Source organism: Macrotis lagotis, chromosome 1 (assembly GCF_037893015.1).
Source record: "Macrotis lagotis isolate mMagLag1 chromosome 1, bilby.v1.9.chrom.fasta, whole genome shotgun sequence".
Lineage (NCBI taxonomy): Eukaryota > Metazoa > Chordata > Mammalia > Peramelemorphia > Peramelidae > Macrotis > Macrotis lagotis.
This window is the reverse complement of record NC_133658.1, coordinates 683,639,228-683,664,180: the sequence shown is the minus strand read 5'-3', so window position 1 is coordinate 683,664,180 and position 24,953 is coordinate 683,639,228. Positions and strand designations below refer to the sequence as shown.

The following is a 24,953-nucleotide window of genomic DNA, read 5'->3' as shown; positions in this document are numbered from 1 at the left end:
AATTTTTGGAGATACCCCGCTTCCCAGAGCTAAACAAGCAGGATATGCCCTGAACTTGGCAGAACAATAATCCTTTTCATTCTGAAATGGCCTTATTCTCTGTCAGAGTGCATTGCTTAGACCAGTATCAGGTGTTCACTGCAGGATTTAGCTTCCCCTGTTTTCCAGAGACCTATAAACCATCCTTCATTGTCTCCGACATTAACAATCCTTGTTCCTTGTACTCCTGTTCCTGTCACAGAACTCTTGTTCTATACCCCCCAGAGTAATGACAACTCTCTAAAACTTGAGACAATGCTGTTCTCATAAGGCCTGTGAGAATAGTAACTCAAGACCTAAAAATGATCATGTTGTGGTCTATCCCAGTAAGAATTACCTTTGTCCCAGCATGTTAACCCTCCTTCTTGAGGGGGATGGGGGCACTGTTCTTTCTGTCTGCAGACATCATTTTTCTTACTTTGAAATTAATTCAATTTCTGTTTGTTTCTTGATTCTCCTGACTCTAGGCTGCTCTGTATCAACTCTAGTCATCCCTAGGTTAGAGACTTGTTCTGATCCAGATGACATTGCTTTCAAGTTCACATTCCAATGGGGGAGACAACCTATATGGAAAGATTCTGCTACAAGTCAGTTGGACAATTCCCATGGACTTAGGGTACAACAGATGTTAATAATGTTATATAGATGTTTTTCATTCATGTTCAACTCTTTGTGACTCCATTTAGAATTGTCTTAGCAAAGACACTGGTGTGGATTGCCATTTCTTTCTCCAGCTCATTTTACATATGGAGAAACTGAGTCAAGAAGGGTTATGTGATTTGGCCAGGGTCATACAGCTAGTAAGTGTCTGAGGCCAGAGTGGAACTCAGGAAAATAAATCTTGCTAACTCCAGGCACAGTACTCTATCCATTATGTCACTTAACGTTATACCAGATGTTAATGACTTTTCTTTAATTCCCACTGATAAAATCAAATAAGTTTCCCATATTTAACCATTTGATGGTTCCAGAGACCATGTGAAAAACTCTTTTTTTCTTGATGTTCAGCAGCTATATCAGCAGGAACAGTTACCAGGCTACACTGCTAGAGGGTTTCTTCCCAGGATGACACTTCCCAGAAAGCATTGCTATTTCCAAGACTCATCAGTTCAGGGTTCTGGACTGATTCCATCAAAGTCTAAGAAGAATGGTGGTCAAGGCAGTGGAGATGATAGTGGACTTACCTGGCATATTCTGCCTCATGTCTCTCCCTTCAGGTAATTTGCTGTTTCAATTAGTTTGGTTTAGCTTCTCTTTGTGTGGTAGGAGATTAGTGTGTATATTCATACACAAAAATACACAGATGATACAGATAAATGTTTTATATGTATAAATAAACACATATATGTGCATACATATGTATATGAAATGATAATTGAATCCATTGTTGTTAATGAGATCCATGAAGGGAAAAATCTAGAAAGAAAAAAGGTCTGGAATGAAATCACAAATGGAGCTTGAAACAACAAAGGAGAAAGAATAGGCAAATAGGCAAAAGAACTATGAGAAAGCAGTGTCAGGAAAAAAAGTTACAACCCAGAAAGGAGAGAGTGTCCAGGAGGAGAGGAAAATCAGCAGTGTAAATTCTATAGAGTTCCAAAAGTTTGAGAACTGAGAAAAAGCCATAGGATTTGGCAAGGAAGAGATCACATAGTTTTGGAGAGATGGCTTTAATTGAGTGTTAAAGTGGAAAGTCAGATTGGATGGGGCTGAGAAATGAGTGAGAAGGGAAGAAGTAGAGGTGACAAATATGGACAGTTTTTTTTCCCCCTAGGAATTTGACTGAGAAGACATAGAGAGATATACAACTATAGCTTGTAAGGATGATAAGAAAGGATTACAGCTCTCCATGCTTTCCAACATCTCAAATTCTTTGCTAAAATCTAGCTAAACTGTAACTTCAGCATTTTCTAACATACAGTTTAGTAATCCTGTCAAAAAAGGAAATGAGGTTAGTCTGACATGATTTGCTTTTGAAGAAATCTTCACTACATTTTGTAGATTTTTACTACTGATATTCTTAATGACATTCAAGTCAAACTCACTGACCTTTCTTTTGTAAACTATTCTCATTCCTGTTTTGAAAACCAAAACCAGTTAAAGAAGTACCTCAAAAATTAGGGAAAAAATGGCTAACTCCTTTTTTGGAATACTAATTTTTAGAACAATGTTTATTGCTAACCCAATCCTAGATCAAATTGGAAAGAAATGTCAATATCCAATAATTTCAACAATATCTGTAAGAGAACAGACAATAAATTAATTATTGGAGCAATACAGCAATTATTTAATTATCTGAAAGAGAAGAAGGAAACATTTTAGAAGGGAGGATGTATACAGTTGATTGGCCACAACTCAGTAAAATGTTTCAGCAGATAGGCTAATCCAGGTTGAGGATAACTGATGGGACTGAAACCCATTGATGAGTTAGAGTGTTTACCCCAAACGTGTGAACGTATCAGGCACTAAGGGTTTTACAAATGTTATCTTATTTGATTCTCACCATGACCCTGTAAGGTAAGTGCTGTTACTATCCTCTTAGTTGGAAAAACTGGGGCAAACAAAGGTAAAGTCCAATGTCACACATCTGGTAATTGTCTCACTCTAATTCTACTGCTCTATCCAGAACCAAAACCCTCAAGTAATGAAGGTAGAGTGTACTCACAGAAATTGATGATGAAAAGTTAGAAATTCCAAATAACATGGGACTAATTTGTACCTGCATGAAATTCTTAGACAAAAAGGAAAAAAAAGAATATCTGGAAATAATTTATTAAGATTTTACCTATGTTTATTATGGTCATCCAAGGCCCTAAAAAAGAGGGAATGAAAATGTCAGTCAACAAGTCAACTTTAGGGGCAGCTAGGTGGCACAGTGGATAGAGCACCTACCCTGAAGTCAGGAGTACCTGAGTTCAAATCCGGCCTCAGACACTTAATAATAATTACCTAGCTTGTGGCCTTAGGCAAGCCACTTAACCCCATTTGCCTTGCAAAAACTAAAAACAAAACAAAACACAAGTCAACTTTACTTAGAGCAAGAAATAGTAAAATCTATATTTTACAGAACAGTTTGGTTGACCAAAGGTTATACTGAACAATTTAACATTCACATAGCCAATGAAGAGGAAAGCACATCCCATCCCATAGAAGTAACCAAGGAGCCAAAAATGAAAATAGGAAAAGAGTACTGTGTCCCTAAGTATATCAATTCAATCCCTTTCAACAAGGGAGCAGAAGATACAAGTTATTCTCTTTCAGTCATTTTTCCATCATGTCCTACTCTTCATGGCCCTGTTTGGGGTTTTCTTAGCAGAGTGTTTCATTATTTCCTTCTCCAGCTCATTTGAGAGATGAAGAAACTAAGGCAAACAAGGTTAAGTGATTTACCCAAGGTCACACAGCTGGTGTCTGAGACCAGGTTTGAACTCAGGAAGATAATTTAGCTGACTTAAGACTTGGCACTTTATTCACCTGGTTGCCCTGAGAAGATATAAAGATCTTGCCATTAAAGAGTTTACCTTCTACTTGGGGGAAACAATTTATACACAGATAAGTCAATGAAATTTCAATAGAGGAAGGGGGAAGAGAAAATTAAAAACTGGTGAGATGAGTAAAAATCTCATGTAGGCCACTTGAGCTGATGATGATCTAGGACTTTCAAGAGGTATAGGGAGGATGCAAGAGCATCCCAGGCATGGCAAGCAACCTATGCAAATATCCAGCAAGATAGGGAGTGTCATGTATGTATGGAAAACATCAAATAGACAAGTGTACTGGCAGCATAGAAGATATGAGGGTGAATGATGTGAAATCATCTTAGAAAGACAGATTGGTTCTAGACTGGGAAGGGATTAACATGTCAAACAACAGACTCTGTAATGTTTCCTGGAGGCAAAAGGGTGACACTGTAGCCTGGAACTGGGAAATAACGTGGTCAGACCTCATTTACCTGTCATTTCTCAAAAAATTCAATCAATCTTATTTGAAAAACCTTCAACTTATAGAAAATATAATTGTCCTCAGAAAAAGTCATTTCTTTTTTTAAAGATTTTATTTGAGTTTTACAGTTTTCCCCCTAATCTTACTTCCCTCGCCCCCACCCCTCCACAGAAGGCAATTTGTCAGTCTTTACATTATCTCCATGGTAGACATTGATCCAAATTGAATGTCTTGAGAGAGAAATCATATCCTTAAGGAAGAAACATAAAGTATAAGAGATAGCAAGATCAGACAATAAGATATCATTTTTTTCCTGCTAAATTAAAGTTAATAGTCATTGGTTTTTGTTCAAACTCCACAATTCTTTCTCTGGATACAGATGGCATTCTCCATTGCAGACATCCCCAAATTGTCTCTGATTGTTGCACTGATGGAATGAGCAAGTCCATCAAGGTTGATCATTGCCCCCATGTTGTTGTTAGGATGTACAGTGTTTTTCTGGTTCTGCTCATCTCACTCAGCATCAGTTCATGAAAATCCCTCCAGGCTTCCCTGAATTCCCATCCTTCCTGGTTTCTAATAGAACAACAGTGTTCCATGACATACATATACCACAGTTTTCTAATCCATTCCCTGATTGAAGGGCATTTACTTGATTTCCAATTCTTTGCCACCACAAACAAGGCTGCTATGAATATTTTTGTACAAATGATGTTTTTACCCTTAGAAAAAGTCATTTCTAACCAAGCTTTAAAAAAAATTGTAATTTCTTATGACTTTTGAATCTGTTTTGTTTTACCCAGTGATTCTACTATGGGAAATATATCCCAAGAATACCAAAGAATACCAAAGGGAAATAATATATATATATATATATATATATATATATATATGTAGCAAAAGTCATAGCAGCATTTTTTGTTATACGAAAAAAATGGAAACAAAGTGGGTGTGCATTTATTAAGGAATGGTTGTACAAATTGTAGTATATGTGTATAATGAAATATTATTATGCCTTGAGAAATTGCAAATATCAAGAATTCAAAGAGACATGGGAAAACTTGTATGAAAAAATTTGAAGCAAAGAAAACAAAGCCAGAAGAACAATAATACACACCAAAAAGAGAAAAGAAAAAGAAAACAACACTAAAATTGAGGCTAATCGGCAGATCCTGGTTCCAGGGAATATATGAGTTTCACTTTTGAAAAGAGGACAAGAGGGAGGGGAGGAAGGAATAAGAATTCATTAAGTCAGGCATTATGATAAGTGCTTTACAAATATTGTCTCATTTGATCCTCACAAATTTCTGGAAGGTAGGTGTTATTATTATCCCCATTTTACAGTTGTGGAAATCAAAACAAAATAAGATCACAGTAAATATCTGAGACTGAATTTGAACTCAAAGTCTTCCTGAGTCCAGGCCCAACACTCTATCCACTGTGTCATTCATCTAGCTTCTTTCACTAAAGATATCGTCAAGTTATGATGGTTGTATTTAGTCAGTTTGTCTGATTCTTTTCCCTTGTGGAAAAGAGGTTTACCAGACTGTGGTATAGAAAACAAAAGGCATGAATGAAACTTTTTTAAATTAAAAAAAATATTTTAAAACCATGCCTGACTAAGACATAAACTAATATAAATGGGAAAATGCTAAATAAAGTTCCAAAGGTCATAGCTATATTTCACAAGTCCCTTTTCCTCAGAAGGTGCATCACTGACCCCTAAACAGTGAACACTGGGTTAATGGTTAGTGAGTCAAAAAATTCAATTAAACAAAAGACTTCAATCCTGACCCATACCAATAAAAATGTTACTATAGAATGATGTTTTATCAGACATTTGGCACACTAAGGAATATTCTTTTAAAGGTCCTTGTATATAACCTATATCAGATTGCTTGTTGTCTTGAGGAGCAGAAAGGGGAGTGAAGAGGGAGAAAAATTTGGAATTCAAAATCATTCAAAAGTGAATGTTGAAAACTATCTTTACATGTAATTTAAAAAAATAAAGTACTTTTTAAGAGCAAAATGAAAAAAAGAAAAAGCCCACAAATAATAAATATGATTGTGTGGTATAGCCACCAAAGTCCTAATCTGATGCTTCATCATAACAAATATCTTCGAGGCGATAATAGCAATTATTTTTTTTAAATCTTTTTTTTTAATTAAACACCTACTAGGTCCCAGGTATTGTGCTAAGCTCTTGGCAATACAAAGACAAAAGTTTAAAAACTCCTTGATGCATTATATGTGTGTGTGTGTGTGTATAATTAAAAGATATACAAAGCAAATATGGTAACCTTGGCGGGGGGTGGTAAGGCATTTAGGGGACCAGAAAAGGCCTCACAAAGAAGGCAGTGTCTAAGCTCACTCTTAAAGCAAGTCAGGGGTTCTAAGAGGTAGAGGGAAAACATTACAGGAAAGGGGGACAACCAGTGCAAACACATGGAGATGCACTTGAGTAAGGAGAAGTAAGACCAATTTCTCTGAAAATAGGGTATTATGTAACAAGGTCAGAATGGGATCAAGTTGTAAAGAACTTTAAATGACAAAGGATTTTATATTTCATCCTAGGGATCAGTCAGAAGTCACTATAATTTAGGAAAATTCCTTTGGCAACTGTGTGGAGAATGGATTAGATTGCTGAGAGATGAATCAGGGAGATCAATTAGAAGATGATTGCTTTAGTCCAAGTGAGAAGTGAAAAGAGTTGATCTAAGAAGGTGGCTGTTTGAGTGGACAGAAGGGACTGTGGGCAAGAGATGTTGTGGAGATAAAAACGACTAATGGAATATGTGGGTTAAGTGAGAGTACAGACATCACTGAGGTTATGAGTGTCAGAGGCTGGGAGGATAGTAGAGCCCTTGATAGAAATAAACAGAGAGATAGATCTTGCAGAGAAGTTAATGACCTCTGGTTAGGACACATTGATTTTAAAATGTCTTGCTGTGGTCCAGCCTTGTCTGACTCATTGTGACCCCATTTGGTATCTTTTTGGCAGGGATACTGGAATAGTTTACCATTTCCCTCTCTAGCACATTTCACAGATGAGGAAACTGAGGCAAATAGGGGTCAGTGACTTACCCAGGGTCACACAGCTAGGAAGTTTCTGAGGTCAGATTTGGACTCAGTAAAATAAGTCTTCCTGACTCCAGGCCCAGCAGTCCATCCACTCTGCCACCTAGCTGTCCCTTTAAAATGTCTAAAGCATGTCAGTTTGAAATTTTCAACAAGTAGTTTGTGATATGAAACTGGTACTCAGGGAAAGGCTAGCATCTCTAGCCTCTAGAGATGTTTAGAGATATGTACAGAGGTGATCATTTAACTCGAATTCACCAGACGAGCAAATTAGAGAAGAAGATGACCCAAGACAGAGCTCAAGGTAAAGCTCAAGTTCTGAAAATATCTTTAGCATGTGCCCAGAAATGGAATTTATATTTGTTGATTCAATTCAATAATTTGTTAATTTCCATTGTGTCAGGCACTGGGTTAATTATGGGGGTCCAGGATGGGGGGTGGTGGGGGTGGATGGAGAATAAATACAAGCATAAAAAAGCAGCTAGGTGACACCATGGATAGAGTGCTTGGCCTGGAGTCAGGAAGACTACAGTTTAAATGTGACCTCAGCTATGTAACCCTGGGCAAGTCGTTTAACCATTTTGGTTCAGTTTCCTTCCTAGTTTGTGAAATAAGCTGGGGAAAGAAATGGCAAACCACTCTAGTTTCCTTGCCAAGAAAAACTCAAATGTATTAGAGAGGAGTGGGACACCACTGAAAGAACTGAACAACAGAGAAAGCTACAACAAAAAAGCTCCTGCCCTCAGAGCATTTATGCACATACTCAGATAAACACAAAATAAATACAAAGTGATTAGGAAGGAAGGAACTCCCTCCTAACACTAAACTAACAACTGGAGAATTAATTGAAAGAAACTAGGAATCCCAAAATGTTGAGAGAGAGGTAAGGTGTGTGTGTCATGGGAACTGGCTCAACTAAGTCAGGAAAGGCTCCATGATCAAGGGTGACCACTAAATAATGTTTTCACCCTACAGTAACCCATGAAATTGGGGCTATAAGGTACAGTGGACACACTGTAATGTAATTAGATACAACTGAAGAGAAAGAATGAAAATTTATGCCAGAAAAATATAAAGGACTTTGGAAAGATTCACTTCTCTTCTAACCCCCTTCCCTGTTCTATAGGAATTCATCCTGTTTTCTTTGAACTGAATTTCATGATGTTTATCTCCCCTCCAGTACTTAAAGAAGTCAAGCATTGGAAAAGAAATTACTTGATTACAATTAGTAGGGAAAGAGAATATCATTCTTAATTAATCAGCCTGCACATTATTTGACTCTTGCATCCCCATGATTTTTTGATAGACCTAAGTGATGCATTAACGGGAGTCCTAATCAATCTTTGAGACTTTGCACTGGAAAAGAGGAAGAGCAAAATGATCATGAGGATAATTTAAAGCACTTGTAAGCAGAGATTTTTGGTAAACCTGATCAAATAAAAATGGGTTATCCTTTACTTTGTTCATTGCTAAAACCAATTCAAAATTCCAAACCCAAAATCAGATATCATAAGAAATATGACAAATGTCATTCAAACCTGACCACATGGCAGCAAATTAATTATTGTTCTATTCTTTGACTTGGATAATTTTCCTTAGAAGAAAACTGGTAGCAAAAAAAATAGTTTCTGGGGATGTTTTTCAGAGTGGCTAGTACATAGCTTACCAGATTTCCATAGCCAGAATGAAGCCAAAGGATGTGCAATTGATTTTTGATTTGGTTAGTGTAGAAAACTAATCCAAATAATTCACAAACTACTTGGGTTCCAACAAATCATGGTTTTAAGGATTTTCTTAAAAATCCAAATAGCTAAATGTGGGCTTTAAAAAAAGAATTTATTCATCTTGGCTGTCTATACTGTATGGATTTAATGAATCCCCAAATGCTTTGGTGTAGTAGACCTGTCCTTTGGGAGTTGAAAGTAAAACTCAACTATCAAACTATCGATGGGCCTATACTTCAATTTCTGGCATTCACCACGATGGGGAAAAATAAAACCAGTCTAGGAGATATCTCACATTGTCATTATTCCATAAAAAGGAAAAATTGTTCATACTGGGCTTCAAATCACCCAGGACAAAATTATACAGCATGGAAATGAAACTTATCATCAATGTATAGAGAACTTTGTTCAATTGAGTCTATCAACTTAGTAAGAAAAACTGAGGTATAAAGAGGAAGCTAAAAGTATATTTTAAACATCAATTTTGTGATTCAAATCAGCAAAAAATGGATTGTCTACTATGTGCAAGTTACTATAACAGGTGCTGAGAAAGATATAAAGATATGTAAACCCATAATCTTTATTCTAATAGACTATGGGAGTTAAGATATGTACACAAATAAATATATTGACTAGAACATGATGAAAGTACAAAAAGTACAGACATAGTTCTAGGAGCATATTAAGAGGTGAATGATATCATCTCTAGCTAGGTGGATCACAGAAGGCAGAATTCAAGTTGGGCCCTAAAAATTAAGAATAAGCATTTATATTATACCTACTATGTGCTGTCACTGCATTTTGCAAATATGAATCTCATTTGAGTCTCACAATAACCCTGGGAACTAGGTGCTATTATCATCCCTATTTTACAGATGAAGAAACATCAAAGGATTTTGTATTTGATCCTAAAGGCAATAAGGAGTATTTTTTTGAGTAAGGAAGGGGAGAGGGAAGCCTGATTGATATGTTGGACCAATGCTTTTGATAACTGAAGGGAAGTTGGAGGGATTTGCCTTAGCAAAAAATAGGGTTACTTCTTCATGAGAGATATCATTAACAGGTGTAGTAGAAGAATGCATCCAAGTGACAGGTGTTGAGGAAGAGGGGGAGAAAGGGGAGTTTATAGAGTGAATGGCCACAGTTTTTTCTACAAAATATGAAGCAAGGTTTGCAGCTGAAAAGGTGAAGTTAGGAAAGAATCATGTGAGATTTACAGAGAGATAAATCATTTTGGAAGAACCACTATGGAGAGTGAGATAGTGTGATGAAAAGGGAAGTTAAGAAAGATTGTAGTAGTGAGGATCTAGATGAAATTGTATAATATAAATTTGTAATGTACTCAGTTAAAAGGGTCACATGATTTTTTCCACCTTCATTCCGTAGCAGTAAGGAACAAAAGTGGCAAATGGTGGAATCATTATAGATTGATCTTGTCAGGGCATAACTGAAGATATGTTAAAGACACCAGAAACTCAAGAGAGGAGGACTACTATGTTCAAGAGTTGAACTAATTCACCAGAGGGTCAAGACGGGAAAAAGAGGAGAGAATGGTTAGTGTAAAGATGATGGTATAGAAAATTGAGGGATTAGAAGTCATAACATGGATGAACATCAGGGGAGCAATAAAAAGCCCACAAATTATGGTCAGATATGGAGATTTCAGAATTGTCAAACCTAAAAGTGGTGTATTTGTGGGGGATGAACACAAGATCAAGGGTATGACCATATTTATGCATAGCTGAGGTAGGATAGAGGAGTAAGTCTTGGGAAGTGAATAGGTTGAGGAACTGACTAGTGAAAGTGTTTGAGCAAGAGGCAAGATGTAAATGATGTACCCAGGAGTAGCAAAACAAAAGTTTGTGAATCAAAGGCTAATAACATAAGCACCATTTTTTAAAAAAAGAAACAATTACATTCCATAATAATGAACAAAGCAAAAAATGGTAAACTGTACAAAACTGTTGACTCTCCTTTTAACAATGATTTTAGAAAGGAAAATGTCACATTACTATAAAACATACATATAACACTCCACAAAAGTCCTACTTTAGTGAGTTGTGACATATAGGTGACCCTGAGCTCTCAAAGTCCATGCTAGTAGAATATAATTATATCTGGGACAGCTAGGTGGCGTAGTGGATAAAGCACCGGCCTTGGAATCAGGAGTACCTGGGTTCAAATCTGGTCTCAGACAATTAATAATGACCTAGCTGTGTGGCCTTGGGCAAGCCACTTAACCCCAATGCCTTGCAAAAACCTAAAAAAAAAAGAATACAATTATATCCCATCAGGCTGAAAAGATTTTAAATATGGGCCCAGAGAGGGATTGTTTATCTGACATCTCAGCATTGGCCTAAATAAGTTCAGCAAGGTGAAACTAAATTAACTGAGGATTAGTTACCAGGTAATGAATTGGGGGTGGGGGTGGGGCAGCAACTCGATGCCATTATGGAAGAACTAAAATCTTCTTCAATCAAAGGAATAAATAGCCAAACCATAACTAAGGTAGGGTGATGGTGACTCTAATCCATATAAATAGCAAAAAAATATAAATGAATTAAATTATAATTCCAAAAATGGTATTATTTCTTTGGGTCATAAGATCTTAAGCTTTGAGTATTTCTATTCCCCAGTTACTTTGGCAAGTAATTAATAACCTTAAACCACTTAAAAATGAGGAGGGAGCTGAGGAAAACACTGACAATTCTAGGGAAGATCAATATTTAAAGGAAGTGTTTAGAAACTATCTTTTTATAATATAAAATTTTATTTCCCTTTTTTTCTATTCCTAGTCAACTGAAATTTCTTTCTTGGAGGTTACCAGGGGTTAGGTAATCACCAGAGCCAAAGTCTTGCCTTTCTTGACCTATATATCTAAAGCATTTAATACCACAGGCCATTCACTTATTCAACCTTTTGACTTCAGAGATCATTAGGGTCTTTGTTCTCCTCCTTTGGCTCTTGCCTGACTCCTTCTCCAGTTCCAACTCCTTTTATTCTCTAAATGTGGGTGTTTAACACCAGCCCTTTTCTCTTCTTGAGGATCTCATCCATGTCAATGGTTTCACATAATTGTGCAGATGACTCCAAATTCCAAATTCTTTAAAGCTCCTGTCCTACCTGTTAGATATTTCTACTAGATGCCATTAAAACGCAACATGTCCAAAACTGAAATCACTTACTCTCCCTCAAATAACTAACCTCCCAATGTCTATGAATGGAAGACATCATCATCATTATAGTCATACAGGCTTGAAATCCTGAAAGAGAATCATAGAATTTGAATGTTGCAAGAGCCCTCAGTAGTCATTTATCCCAACTCACACACAAAAGACTTTCCCACCATGACTTTCTTCACAAGTGAACACATAAGAAAGAGGAACCCACCAGTTCCTGAAGCAATTCTTTGCATCTTTGAACTAGTCTAATTATTAAGAAAATTTCCCTGACTTTAAACCTAAATTGATTTCTTTGTAACTTTCTTCTAATATTCTGGTTTTGCCTTCTGGGATCAAGTAGCACAAGTCTAATATTGGTTAAACTGATACTTGAATAAGCTTCAGTTTTCCCATGTATAAAACTGAGATCACAAAAGCACCTACCACATTATGTCTTTATGAGGAACAACTACTTAAAGACAAATGAAGTCTCCTATGGCTATCCCACCCCAGTCTTTTCTTCTCCAGCTTAAACATGTCAAGTTCTCTCAACCAATATCTCCTTTAACTCCTTACCTCAAATCACTGAATGAATCTTTGCCTCAGAAAAACTGAAACCTGAAAAAAGACCTTAATTTTAAAAAGATCAAGATCTGCCACTGCATCTGGGGTCATCTTCATCCTTACCCATATCTTACCACTGGACTCAGATGTTTCTGGAAGAGAGAGTGAGACTGATGGTTTTTGCCTCACTTAAATCCAATTCACTTGAAAGTCAAGACATCATGCTCCTGATGTCATTGATCCTCTCTGAGAATGAAGGACAAACAACAACAAACAATATCACCAAAGTCTAATGATTATGAATTTGCAGTGTTGGCTACTTTAATTATTTTTTCCATTACCATTTCCACCACCATAATAGAAGTCCAAACCACTTTTCCCCTGGCTGAATGTAATTGTTTTTTAATTAGTCTCCCTGCTTCTAGGCTCCCACCAACAATTTCATCCTTTGAATAAATGCCAGATTAATTTTCTAATGCCACTTCTATACTGAAAACCTTCATTCCTAAAGAATGAAATCCAAAATCCTGAACCTTCCATTCAAAACTCTCTGTGCTCTGGTCCTAAATTCCCATTTTAATGTTACATACACATTTATATGTGTATATCCATCATATGCTCCAGACAAACTGGGAGTGGCCCATGCTTTTCCCACTTTTGTATCTTAAACCATGGTATTCTCTCTTTTTTGAAATGACCTTCTGGTCATCTGGAGTGACCTTATTCCCTCTTTGCTTACTAAAATTCTGTTCATCCTTCAGAACCATTTCTTTAAGAATCATTTCCTGACTCACACAACATGCTTTACACATAGTAGGCACTTAATAAATATTTGTTGAGTAAGTAAATGCATGAAAGGAATGAATGATTGTTATGTAAACATCCGGTTTTTCTTGAAGCCTCTCACACCTGTGTTTCCATCATCTGTCTCAGCTCACCAAACAAAACAGCTTGTCTCTGTTTTTCAGATTCAAAGCCGATCAAGCACCTGTATCATCATTAACAACACTAGCAAAACAAATAGTAAAGTGCTTTTTATTAATGTTTAAAGTGCTGTATTCTGAATGCTAAGAATGCCCTGAAAGGGAACATCTGTCACTTTGAGCATGCTGACATCACTTTGAACCTCTTTAGGGCATTTTTTTTAATAGAGGCATAGAAAACTCCTCCTGTTTGTTAATTGTGAGGATGGATGGATGGATGGATGGATGGATGGATGGATGGATGGATGGATGGATGGATGGATGGAAGGGAGGAAGGAAGGAAGGAAGGAAGGAAGGAAGGAAGGAAAGAAAGAAAGAAAGAAAGAAAGAAAGAAAGAAAGAAAGAAAGAAAGAAAGAAAGAAAGAAAGAAAGAAAGGAGGGAAATCATCCATTATGTCATTTCTTATGGCATAATAATTTTCTATTAAAATCATAAACCATAACTTGTTCAGCCATTCTCCAATTGATGGCTATACTCTCAATTTTCAATTCTTTTTTTTTTTTAGTTTTTGCAAGGCAATGGGGTTAAGTGGCTTGCCCAAGGCCACACAGCTAGGTAATTATTAAATGTCTGAGGCTGGATTTGAACTCAGGTACTCCTGACTCCAGGACTGGTGCTCTATCCACTGTGCCACCTAGCCACTCCTCAATTTTCAATTCTTAGCCATCACAAAAAGCTGCTATTTTTGTACAAATAGCCCCCATACACACTTTTAAAAAATCTTTATGGGATATAGACTTAATAGTGGTATTACTAGATCAAAGAATATGTACAGCTTTATAGCCCTTTGGGCATAGTCCCAAATTGCTCTCCAGAATGTTTAGATCAGTTCAACCATGAATTAATATCCCAGTTTTCTCATATATCCTTCAATATTTATCATTTTCCTTTTTTGTAAAATTAGCCAGTCTAATGGATGTGAGGTGGTACCTCAGAGTTCTTTTAATTTGCATTTTTCTAATCAACAGTGATGTAGCGTATTTTTTTTTCATATGACCATAGATAGCTTTGATTTCTTTGATAGAAAGCTACCTTTTCATTTGGCAATTGGGAAATGACTTTTATTCTTATGAATTTGACTCAGTTCTCTAAAATGAAGCTTTTATCAGAGGTACTTGCTGCAAACATCATTCCCAGTTTTCTGCTTTCCTTCTAATTTTGATTGCATTGGTTTTGTTTGTGCTAAAACTTTAATTTTTGTATAATCAAAATTAACCATTTTATTTTTCATAATGATCTCCATATCTTTTTGGCTCTAAATTCTTTCTTCCTTCATAGATTTGACAGGTAAACTATTCCATGTTCTCTTAATTTGCTTATGGGCTCACCCGTTTTGTCTGTATCATGTACCCAATTTTGACCTTATCTTGATCTACAGTGTAAGATATTGTTTCTGCCATATGGTACTGTGTAAATTAAAAAACAAAAACAAATACGACAACATATATCTACATAGACCATCAAAAGAAATGTCTACATTTTGTCCAAAAATATGTGACTCTGCATTTTAAGTTCATCACCTCTCTGGCAAGAAATGAGTGGCACGTTTCATCTTTATTCTTTTGGATTCATGATTTTACATTAATCAGTGTTCCTTCAAAAATTATTTCAAGTCTTTCAAAGTTGTTTTACTCAAAAAAGAGTTTATTATTGTATAAAAATGTTCTACTAGTTCTACTCACTTAGTTCCGCATACTTCATAAAAGTCTACCTAGTTCCTCTAAAATTGTCAATTTCACCATTTCTCATAGCACAAGAATATCACATTATATTTATATGCCACAATTTATTTAGCCTTTCCCTGGTGAAGGATATTCTTTTATTTTCTATTTTGGGCTACCATGAAAAGAGATGCTAGAAATATTTTTGTTTATATTGATCATTTTTCCTCTTTCTTTCAAGGGTCAACTCATCATCAAATAAAGGACCTCTTGCTGATCACCATACCACTACCCATAGCTCCTAATGCTTTCCTAGGATTCACTTTGTATTTATTTTTTTTTTGTATTTTCTAATTTTTGCTTATGCTGGTTCTTTAATGAGTTAGATATGACAGAAGATAGAGTAATGGGCCTGGAGTCAGGAAGACCTGATTTCAAATATCACCTCTGACACTTACTAGCTTTGTTTCCCTCAACAAATCATTTAATCTCTCTTATACTCAGTTTCCTCATTTGTAAAATAAGGGGAATAAAAGCATCTCTCAGACTTGGAAGAATCAAATTAAATAATATTTGGAAATTTTTTAGCACATCCTAGGTGCTTAAAAAAGGTTTATTCCTTTTTTTCATTTCCAGTAGAATAATTATATTTCTTGAGGGTAGTGATTGATGCCTTTTATTTTTACATTTTCAGTGCCTAGTTCAGTACCTAGAACATAGTAGATACTTAATAAATATTTGCTGATTGATTTCTGATTTACTCATCTCCTCCTTACTTCTTTCTACTCATTAGAAGCAAAATTCTAAACATAATGAAATTTATCTCTGAAATTCACCAGTCAGTGACAAAAAATTAAAGGGCATAAAAAAAATCTTACCTGCATCAGAAAATAGAAGTTTGACTCCTTTAAAAATAGGTTTAAATATTTTTAAATAATTTGAAATATATACCAAAAGCCTTGGTGTATTTTAAACTATTAAGGTTTTAAAAGTTTAAAACTGCACTAAGATTTTTGGGATACTCTGTATAGTGGAAAAGGAGTGGGAGAGGAAGAAACTTGGAATCAAAGTGCATTTTTCAGCTTTTACACAAAAAACTCAGGAACTTCAAATAATTGTGCATTATTTTAATCATGGTATAAACAAAGCAACTAAAAGAGGAATTGATATTATAGAGAAGATTGTAGTAGCATAGTGTTGGAAGGGATTTTAGAGAACAGCTCCACTCTTGTCATTTTACAGATGGGGAAACTGAGGCCCAGAGAAGTTGAGTGTCATACTTAATGTCACACAGCTGGTAACTATCTAAGGGAATTTTACTGGATTCTTAATCATCTTTATATTTGAAAAGAGAGCAGGAAAGCATTATTAGAATCAGGGGGGTGATGGGAAAAGTTGTCAATACCAGAACAAAGTATTTTCAGATGTTCTCTCTTGCTGTCTATTTCTCTGTTCCTCTCTCTCTCAATCTCTCTGTCTCTCTGAGTCTCTCTCTCTCTCTCTCTCTCTCTCTCTCTCTCATACACACACACACACACACACACACACACACACACACACACACATGCACATTGTATAAATTACATATCAAGTGCAAGTGCCATACATGGAGAATTCAGAGGAAGCTGATGACTCAAATTCACAATAATTCTAGTATTTTGGTAATGCTATATTGGCAAAGGGACAGAGGATGGCTAGAGTAAGTTTTTTGTTGGAATCCACTTACAAAGGAGAAAAACAAAAATAAAATGATGAAGTTATAAAAGAAGCAGCTAGTAAGACAAAATAAATAAAACAGGGAATGGAGGAAGGTCAGAGAGATAAAAATCAACATAAAAAAACAAGAGAAGTTTACAGGAGGAGCAGAGATAGCTTTTAAAAATAAAAAAAGATAAACCAAGAAGACAAATTTAAAAAGAGAACCCATGAGCAATAAGGACAAATAAAATAAACTAAAATTGAGAGGGAGGCATTCAAAACTATTCTATAAACAACGTGAGAAAGAAGAGTGGAAGGAACAAATCAGAAAGAAAAATTAGAAAATTGGAAAAGATAGCAAACAACAGCCAAAGCAAGGAGAAAATCATGCTTTCCTAGGCTAGAAATAAAAGATTTATAACCTGCTACTTTGAGTTCCTTTGCCTCCATTGTCCCACTACCAAAGAAACAAAAAATAAAAAACAAAAACAGGTCCTTAGTTCAACAGGTAGCACTTCTCTTAGAAACAAATTCCTCTCTTCCCAACCACACTTTCAAAATTTAAAAAAACAAAAAACAAGAACCAGTATTGAGGCAAATGCTGACTGAAGGATTAAAAGGAGATGAAACAAGAATCACTAAAACCCTGAAGCTATGTTATCTCTGCCTATGGCACTCTTAGGTTTCTTCCCCATCCTTTGAGAAATAATTGATGAGGAGCATAGGAAAACAAAGAGGAAAGAACATAGTATGAGTAATATTTATTGGATGGTAGAAGATGAAGGAGCCTAGTAAGAAACAAGGGGGACAAAAATAGAAGAAATTCTACCAGTAAGAAATAAAAAAGCAAGGAAAGAAATAGGGAAAATATATTGTCTGGTTTGATACTTGACATCAATTGTTGGACAATTAACTATTGGATTGCTAGAGGGCGCCGTAGTGCATAGAGTGCTCAGCCCAGGTTAAGAATTGTTTTTTTTTAAATGATATCAGAAATGGCCCCAGTAACTTACTAGTTGTGTGACCCTGGACAAATCACTTAACCCTGTTTGCCTTGGTTTCCCCTTCTGAAAAATGAGCTGGAGAAGGAAATGGCAAACCACTCCAGTATCTTTACCAAGAAAATGAAGAGTAAGACACAATTGAAACTACTCAACAAAAACACCAACTATTTAATATACATAGCTGGATGCAATTTTTGTGGTTGTTAAAAAGTGAACCTGATATACAGGAGGATTTAGGGGAAATACTAACAACTTTATTTAAAAATAAAGAGAGCTTTCTGAATATCTACTTCTCATGGATAAACCCAAGATTCCGCAGTTTTATGTGATAGGAGTTCTGGAGTTATGTTTAGTACTCTAGTGGAATACATACTTGTGGAATCAAAATAGCATCTTCCAGCAAACTGCAGCTTAATGCGAAACCATTCAGTTTTTCCTCAAAGAAAATGAAGACCAATATACTCACCTTTATTTTATGATTTTATTTATGGACCTCAGTTGACCTCAATGCAGGGAATTCTTGGTATGGAGATATCATATACTTAGACAAGTTGGCAAGTCACTTGTAATTTATGATCTTGGGAATAGTGAGGGAGCTCTGAAACATTAAGTGATTTACCTACAGTCATGAAGATATAACATGTTTGAGGGGCAGCTAGAAGTGTTCAGTGGATAGAGGACCAGCCCTGGAGTCAGGAGGACCTGAATTGAGATGCTATATGTCTCCATCAGGACTAGACTTAGATCTGCATAGATAGTAGGGCAAAGAAAAATGAAAGTAGCCAGTGACCACATGGGCAGCAAGGTGGAAACATAGTGGATAGATAGAGTGCTGGACCTGGAGTCAGTAAAATTTATCTTCCTGAGTTCATCATATTGCCTTTGTCTACCTATTAACTAGGACTTCCTTATTCCACCACTGGCTTGCTCTGCCCCATATGCCACACTGGCTGTTGAGCTGAATTTGTACTGACAAAATTATTAAGAAAGCTGATGTTTTGGGTGGGCATTCTATAACATAATAGATCATTAAAATAGGGTCATGGAAAACCATACTGGAAATTGTTCTGTATTGTGATCTTTCAGATGAGTTTATAAAAAAAAAAGATAATTTTTTCCCATTTCTTTATGAAAATCCATTCTGGATAAATGAGTACTAGACCTAGATGTAGCTGAATGGGACAGCTGGAAGACTAATTCACAGAATGACTACAAAACTTTCATGACCAAGGAAGTATATTTGCATTTCTTGAGAATCCTAAAAATACTATGGAAAATTATATTCAACATTTAACATTTTTCACTCAATGAATACTGCTAAATTATGAGTGATTAGCTTTCAAAGTCTTGGCACCTGGGTACCAAAGCTTAAATCACTGTTTTAAAAAAATGAAAGTATCTAGTGACCACATGGGCAGCAAAGTGGAACCATAGTGGAGAGGGTGCTGGTCCTGGAGACAGTAAGATTCATCTTCCTGAGTTCAAATCTGGTCCCAGACACTATGTGACCCTAGGCAAATCATGTAAGCCTATTTGTCTTGATTTCCTCATCTATAAAATGATCTAGAGAAGGAAATGACAAACCGTTCCAGTATCTTTGCCAAATAGAGTCACCAATAATCAGACACAACTGAAAAATGATTGAAAAACAACAAAAGTGATTTCATAGTACATACAATGCTGTTTACCCCTTCTCAACTCTATGAGACTTTGAAAGGCATCTTTTTACCAAGTGTTTATCTTAAAATTTAGTTATCACTTTAGCCAAATCTTTTCACAAATATAAACCATACTCACTAAGAGGTGCAATCACCCTGTTAATGAGAAGTTAAAAATAAATTAAATACACACTCTAAGAAGTTAATTAAGAGTTTTTTCTTCTATCTAAGCACAAGAATAATCAGCTATCAGTCCAGCTGATCCAAACTCAGAAGTCAAGAGTAATTCACATTTATATATAGTGCTTTATAATTTTTTAAAAAATTCATTCTTAGCAATCTTCTAAGTTAGAAGCACAATTGACATAGCTATTAAAAGGATCTGGAGAGGTAGTGTGGGATAGGGGCTAGAGCAACATTGAGAGTCAGAATGAACATGACCATAGGCAGTGACCTCTTAGTGTCATAGGGCAACTCTACAATTTAAGACTACAATTTGAAGATGAATTACCAATTTAAGATTTGCTGATTCTTTCTCTGGTTTCACTCTTCTGTTTCTCTTCCCTTTTTTGTCAGTGCAGAATTTTTCTAGATTGTCAATAAAGTGATTATAAGCATCTTTATCATCAAGCTATCTGAAAACTACTACAAACAAAAAGGTTGCCAACTTTTTCTACAAAAATTATGAAACTACATACTTGAATAAATATTATAAAAGAGTATCAGTACTAACAGAAGAGGTAAACAATGCCCTTGGAAAATGAAAATTCACCTAAGAAGTTATTGATTCCTTCTAATTGAGATGGTGTCTAATTTGGACACTTTGCCAGTCATTGAGCTAGGGAGCTAAAAAGTGCATTACAGTTAAAGGGTCTAAAGTGGTTGTTTTCTTTGCATTAACACTAGATTTCCAGAATGGCTAAAAATTAAATATAAATTAGGATTGAATTCTCTTATTATTCTTTAGATCTATTCTGAAAACACATATGCCTTGCTAATCTTGAATACATATTGGTCCTTTTTTAAATAGAAATTTACATAGCCCTCAGAGTCTTTGGGTCCCCAAGGATCCACTATATGTTAAGATGTGAGTTGTAGTAGATAAATTCAGATTTATGGGAACACATGAAGGACTTCATATAACAAGTTTCATAATGGACATGGCTTTATCTTCAGAAGACTGAAGGGCAAACAATTGGAATATCTCCAGTGACTCCTGAATGGGGGGGAGGGGGTCCCACTAGGACATAGAAACAGTCCTACCTTGTAAGCATCAGGAATGTTGACTGTCTCCCCATGTTCCCCAACATAGCCAATGATGCCTTTTCCCCAAGGCACCTGCACCTCATTAGAGTTCTCGGTGCTGCTGCAGGGAAGGAATGGGGTCCCAGCATGCACATCAAAAAATTTAGAGACCAGGCTCTTCTTGCCTGAGGCTGTTCCCTCCACCAAGAAAAGGGAGCATCGGTCAGCATCCACCATGAGGCAGACAAAGATGAGGATCTTGTAGCTGAGACTGGTGAGATCCAGGTCATTGGAAATCTCCTTGACCAGCTCCAGGAAGAACTGGCGTTCGTTGTGCTGCTTGAGATGGCACTTATAATCAATGGCTGTTGGGGGATATTGGGGTAAGTTGACCCTAGACTCCAGGAGGGCACTGAGAATGTGGGCAGTAGTTGGAGGTAGGGAGCTGGCCTTTCGAAGCAGAGCCCTCCTCCTCACACTACTCAGTGGCTCTTGGGCCCTAGATGTCACTTGCTCATCATAGGTCCTATTCACATGGATGGCTTTGGACCTGGCAAAGCTCTTTCTCAGCTCTTTCTGGGAAGCCCTCCGTTGGAGGCCCCCATCTCCATGGCTACTGGCCCAGTTGGGATTCATGGGAACACTGCTACAGTCTCCTACACCTGGACTGGGCTGACTGTTCATAGACCCCTGCTGAACAGTGACACCAACACTACCACCACCTGCAGCAGCAGTGATCTCTAAGGTCCTGGCCTCAGAAAGAAAGTGGCCTGGGACGGAGACCCTTTGGTTTTGCCCATGTTTCTTCAGCCACTTCTGCACCAGCTCCTGCCTCCCCTTTCTCAACAAATAGTCTTCGAAAAGCTCTGGATGCCTGTCCAGAAAACTTTCCACCTCCCCAAAGTCCAGGCAGGAAGTTGACATGGTCCCAGCTGTGACTGCAAACACCTCTCGGACACTTGGGCACAAATTTTTACCTATTGCCAAACAACTCTCTCTGCCTCCTCATGTCCTACCCCAATCCAGCACCAGGAACTCCAACAGGACCCTCCTTTGCCAGCTTGTGGGTCATGTGGAGCAGAGGAATCACAGCAGCCTGGTTTCCTCGCCTCACTTCAGCTCAGAAGGTGGGTCGCACAGATCCCCAGCTAGTCCTTCTTCCACTGCACTCCAGGGACCGGACTCACAGGTGCCCACAGAGGTGCCACTGCCGCAGCTGCTGTTGTTTCTAATCTTTTTTAAAAAGGGGGGGGGAAAAGTGCGGAGCTTGCCAGTGGCTGCGGCTGCCTCTGTTGCTGCTGCTGCTGCTGCTGCTGCTGCCGAAATCCAAGAGTGGACCAGAGTGAAAGCAATAAGGGATGCCTGGATGTTTGGGGGTGGGGGGATGAAAGACACGCCCCTGAATGAGGGCCTGGGACTGGAGGGAGGGTGTGAGGAGCAGGATGAAGTGCTCAAGTCAACAGCCAGAGAGACTGGCAGGATGGCGCTCCCTGGGAGGGAGGCAGACAAAACCCACCAGGATCGGGGTGCACTTTCTGCTCGGGATGGAATTAGGAGAGGAGAGAAAGAGTCTCGTTCTTATCTCCTCCCCTCCTCTCCTCGCCTTCTGCAGCCCACTTTCGCTGCTCTATTCCCCCGCCCCCACCCCACCCCCCTTCGCCAGTTATTAAGCAGTGTTTGTTGCGAGGGATCCCAGTGGGAGCACAGTTGGGACCTTAAGAGGAAGTGTTTGCCTTTTACAAGGAAATCAGAACCCAGGGGTTACTTCCCGAGAAAAATGAAGATTGCCAAGGAGAGGTAGGGCTGCTTTTTGTTTTGTTTTGCTTCGGGGAGGAGGCTGGAGAGGAGGAGGTGATTAGAGGTCATTTAGTTGCCAGGGATATCACGTCGTGATAGTGTCCTGTACCTTCGGAGGACTCAAGAACTAGTAATTGAATCAAATTACCCCCAAAGTAGCAGATAAAGTTCTTTGTGCAAGCTCCTCTGTGTAAGCTTGGAGAAATTCATTTACCATGAAGGTAAACAGTATTTACAGGTAAACCCATTAGGAGGCTTAGCTGAGTGTGGGATGATAGACTTACTGATCTGGAGGGGAAGGAATTGAGAAAGGAGTATGAGAAGAAAAGAGAGAAAGAGGGCAGGAGGTCCCCCCCAAATCCTTTATATTTCTATAATCTTTTTCTTCTTCCTTCATGAGTGCCCATTTCATCTCCAAGTCCACAGTCACTCTTCCTATGAATGTCCAGTTCTCTTTATATAATTAATTGGATTATTCTTTTTCTAGCCTGGAAGTTCCCTGACTGAACCTGGCTTCACTCTGCATAGTTAAATGTCTCATTTAGACAGGATTTTCCTTTATTTTAAAATATAGTTAGAGTCTTAAGCAATCCATGAGGAAGGGAAGAGCATGTAAGAAAAGTGGATCTTTGCAGGCAAGTGATTCTTGCTCCCATCATAAAGGAATATATTGACTCTGACATTCCATGGGAGAAAAAAGCAGACAGGAGCAAGACCACTGTGATCCAGACTTATATCATCTCAGAAAATGAATTATCTCAATGGATAGGATCAACATCCAAGAAATGGAAAATACAAGTGCAAATAATAAAAATTCAATCAATATTTATTTTATTGATCTGTGCACTGAATTCTTCCCTGAAGAATTCCAAAGGGTCAAAATTGAGACCTACCAGAACCATCTTGTCCTGTAACTAGGATCCAGTGACTGACAGTGCTTTGAAGTTCTATCTCTTTTCCTCTTGGACTATTAGCAGGCTTCAAGGGGATAAAGAGAGTCAATTGTTTAAAAGCTCTATATTTTGGATGTTTCTTGGAAAAAGAAGAGAAGAGAAATGTAGATTGGGGAGAAGTCAATCTTGGAATGTCCATCTCATAAGAGCACTGGGTTTGACACTGCAAAATTTAGATTTAAATCCCTGCTCTAGCTAGCTGTGTAACTGGACAACTTATTTAGCCACTCTGTGCCTCAGTTTCTTCAACTGTGAAATAGTGCACTGAACCAGATGATCTCTAAGCTTCCTTCCAGTGTTAATCTGTGATATTAAAGGTAATAGGTTATTTGGAGTCATAGAACTAATTGAATAAAACTTCCTGAATCAGTTCTTTGTCTTAATAGTATTGTTAATTAGTGAAGGGCAGAGGGAGAGACCTAGAAGAGACTGAGGGAAATCAACTTAATAGCATTTTGATGGCTGTGGTCTACTGAATCCCCTGCTTTAGGTCTCATATGCAACAGAGGAAGCTTCCAATCTACTTTGGGTCCTCATTTGATTTTCACTGAAAAAAAAAATGCTCATTTTGGTGGGGAAGATGGGGGAGACAACATAAAGGCCTGGGATGATGACTGTTCCTTACATAAGTGGATGATTGATGCCATTGCCTCAATTGACCTTTCCACTTCATTTTCAGGTTCTTCAATGAAATCAAACCCAGGAAGAGAAGCTTTGGAGGTTCAGAAGATACTGCCTTGGCTGTCATAGCTACTGTTGCTGTTATTACTGTTTTTGCTGCTAAGTACTTTCCTTACTCCTACCCTGTCATTTTAATGCCCTGCATAATTTTCTTTTTTTCCCCTCTTTTTGGCAAGGCAATGGGATTAAGTGACTTGCCCAAGGTCACACAGCTAGGTAATTATTACCTGTCTGTCAGGTCCTCCTGAACTCCAGGGCCAGTGCTCTATCCATTGCACCACCTAGCTGCCCCTCATGCCCTGCATAATTTTGATGGTTATTCATACATTTACCCTCAAATGTTAGAAGGATTTCAGGCATGTATAAATCCTACAAACAATTCAGTAACAGGTATTTATTACTATGAGATGTAATTAAGCCATCAGGATACAAAGAAAAAGCTTTAAAAAAAATCCTTGCTCTCAGGAAACTTACATTCTAGTGAAGGAGACAGGATACATATGTATAAACAAAATATAGAGAGAGTAGATACAAAATGACCTAAGAAAAGAAGTCAGTAACAGAGGATGGAAGGAGACCTACCTAAAAGTTACTATAGCAAAATTACTGAGGCTGCTACCAGAGAGTTGGAGAAAGATAGAATTCAACCCCTTCATTTTACAGATAAAGAAACTGAGGACCACTGGAGAGAGAAATTAACTTATCTAAGGTCATACAGTAGTAAGTACCAGAACTAGTATTTAAATCCTGATGACCCACAATA

The 24,953-nt window shown here is 37.4% G+C and overlaps 1 protein-coding gene across 2 annotated transcripts in view; it reads right to left on the bottom strand.

Annotated features, from left to right (window-relative positions):
* Nucleotides 1-22,315, bottom strand: part of PDE11A (phosphodiesterase 11A) — a 468,580-nt gene extending 446,265 nt beyond the window's left edge. For both annotated transcript variants that reach the window (XR_012474244.1, XM_074215628.1), the window contains exon 1: nucleotides 20,778-22,315. Coding sequence is in view for 1 of the 2 variants with exons in the window: in XM_074215628.1 (XP_074071729.1) it covers nucleotides 20,778-21,683 (906 nt within the window). In the remaining variant the exon portion in view is untranslated. The remainder of the gene's footprint in view (nucleotides 1-20,777) is intronic.
* Nucleotides 22,316-24,953: the final 2,638 nt, after the last annotated feature.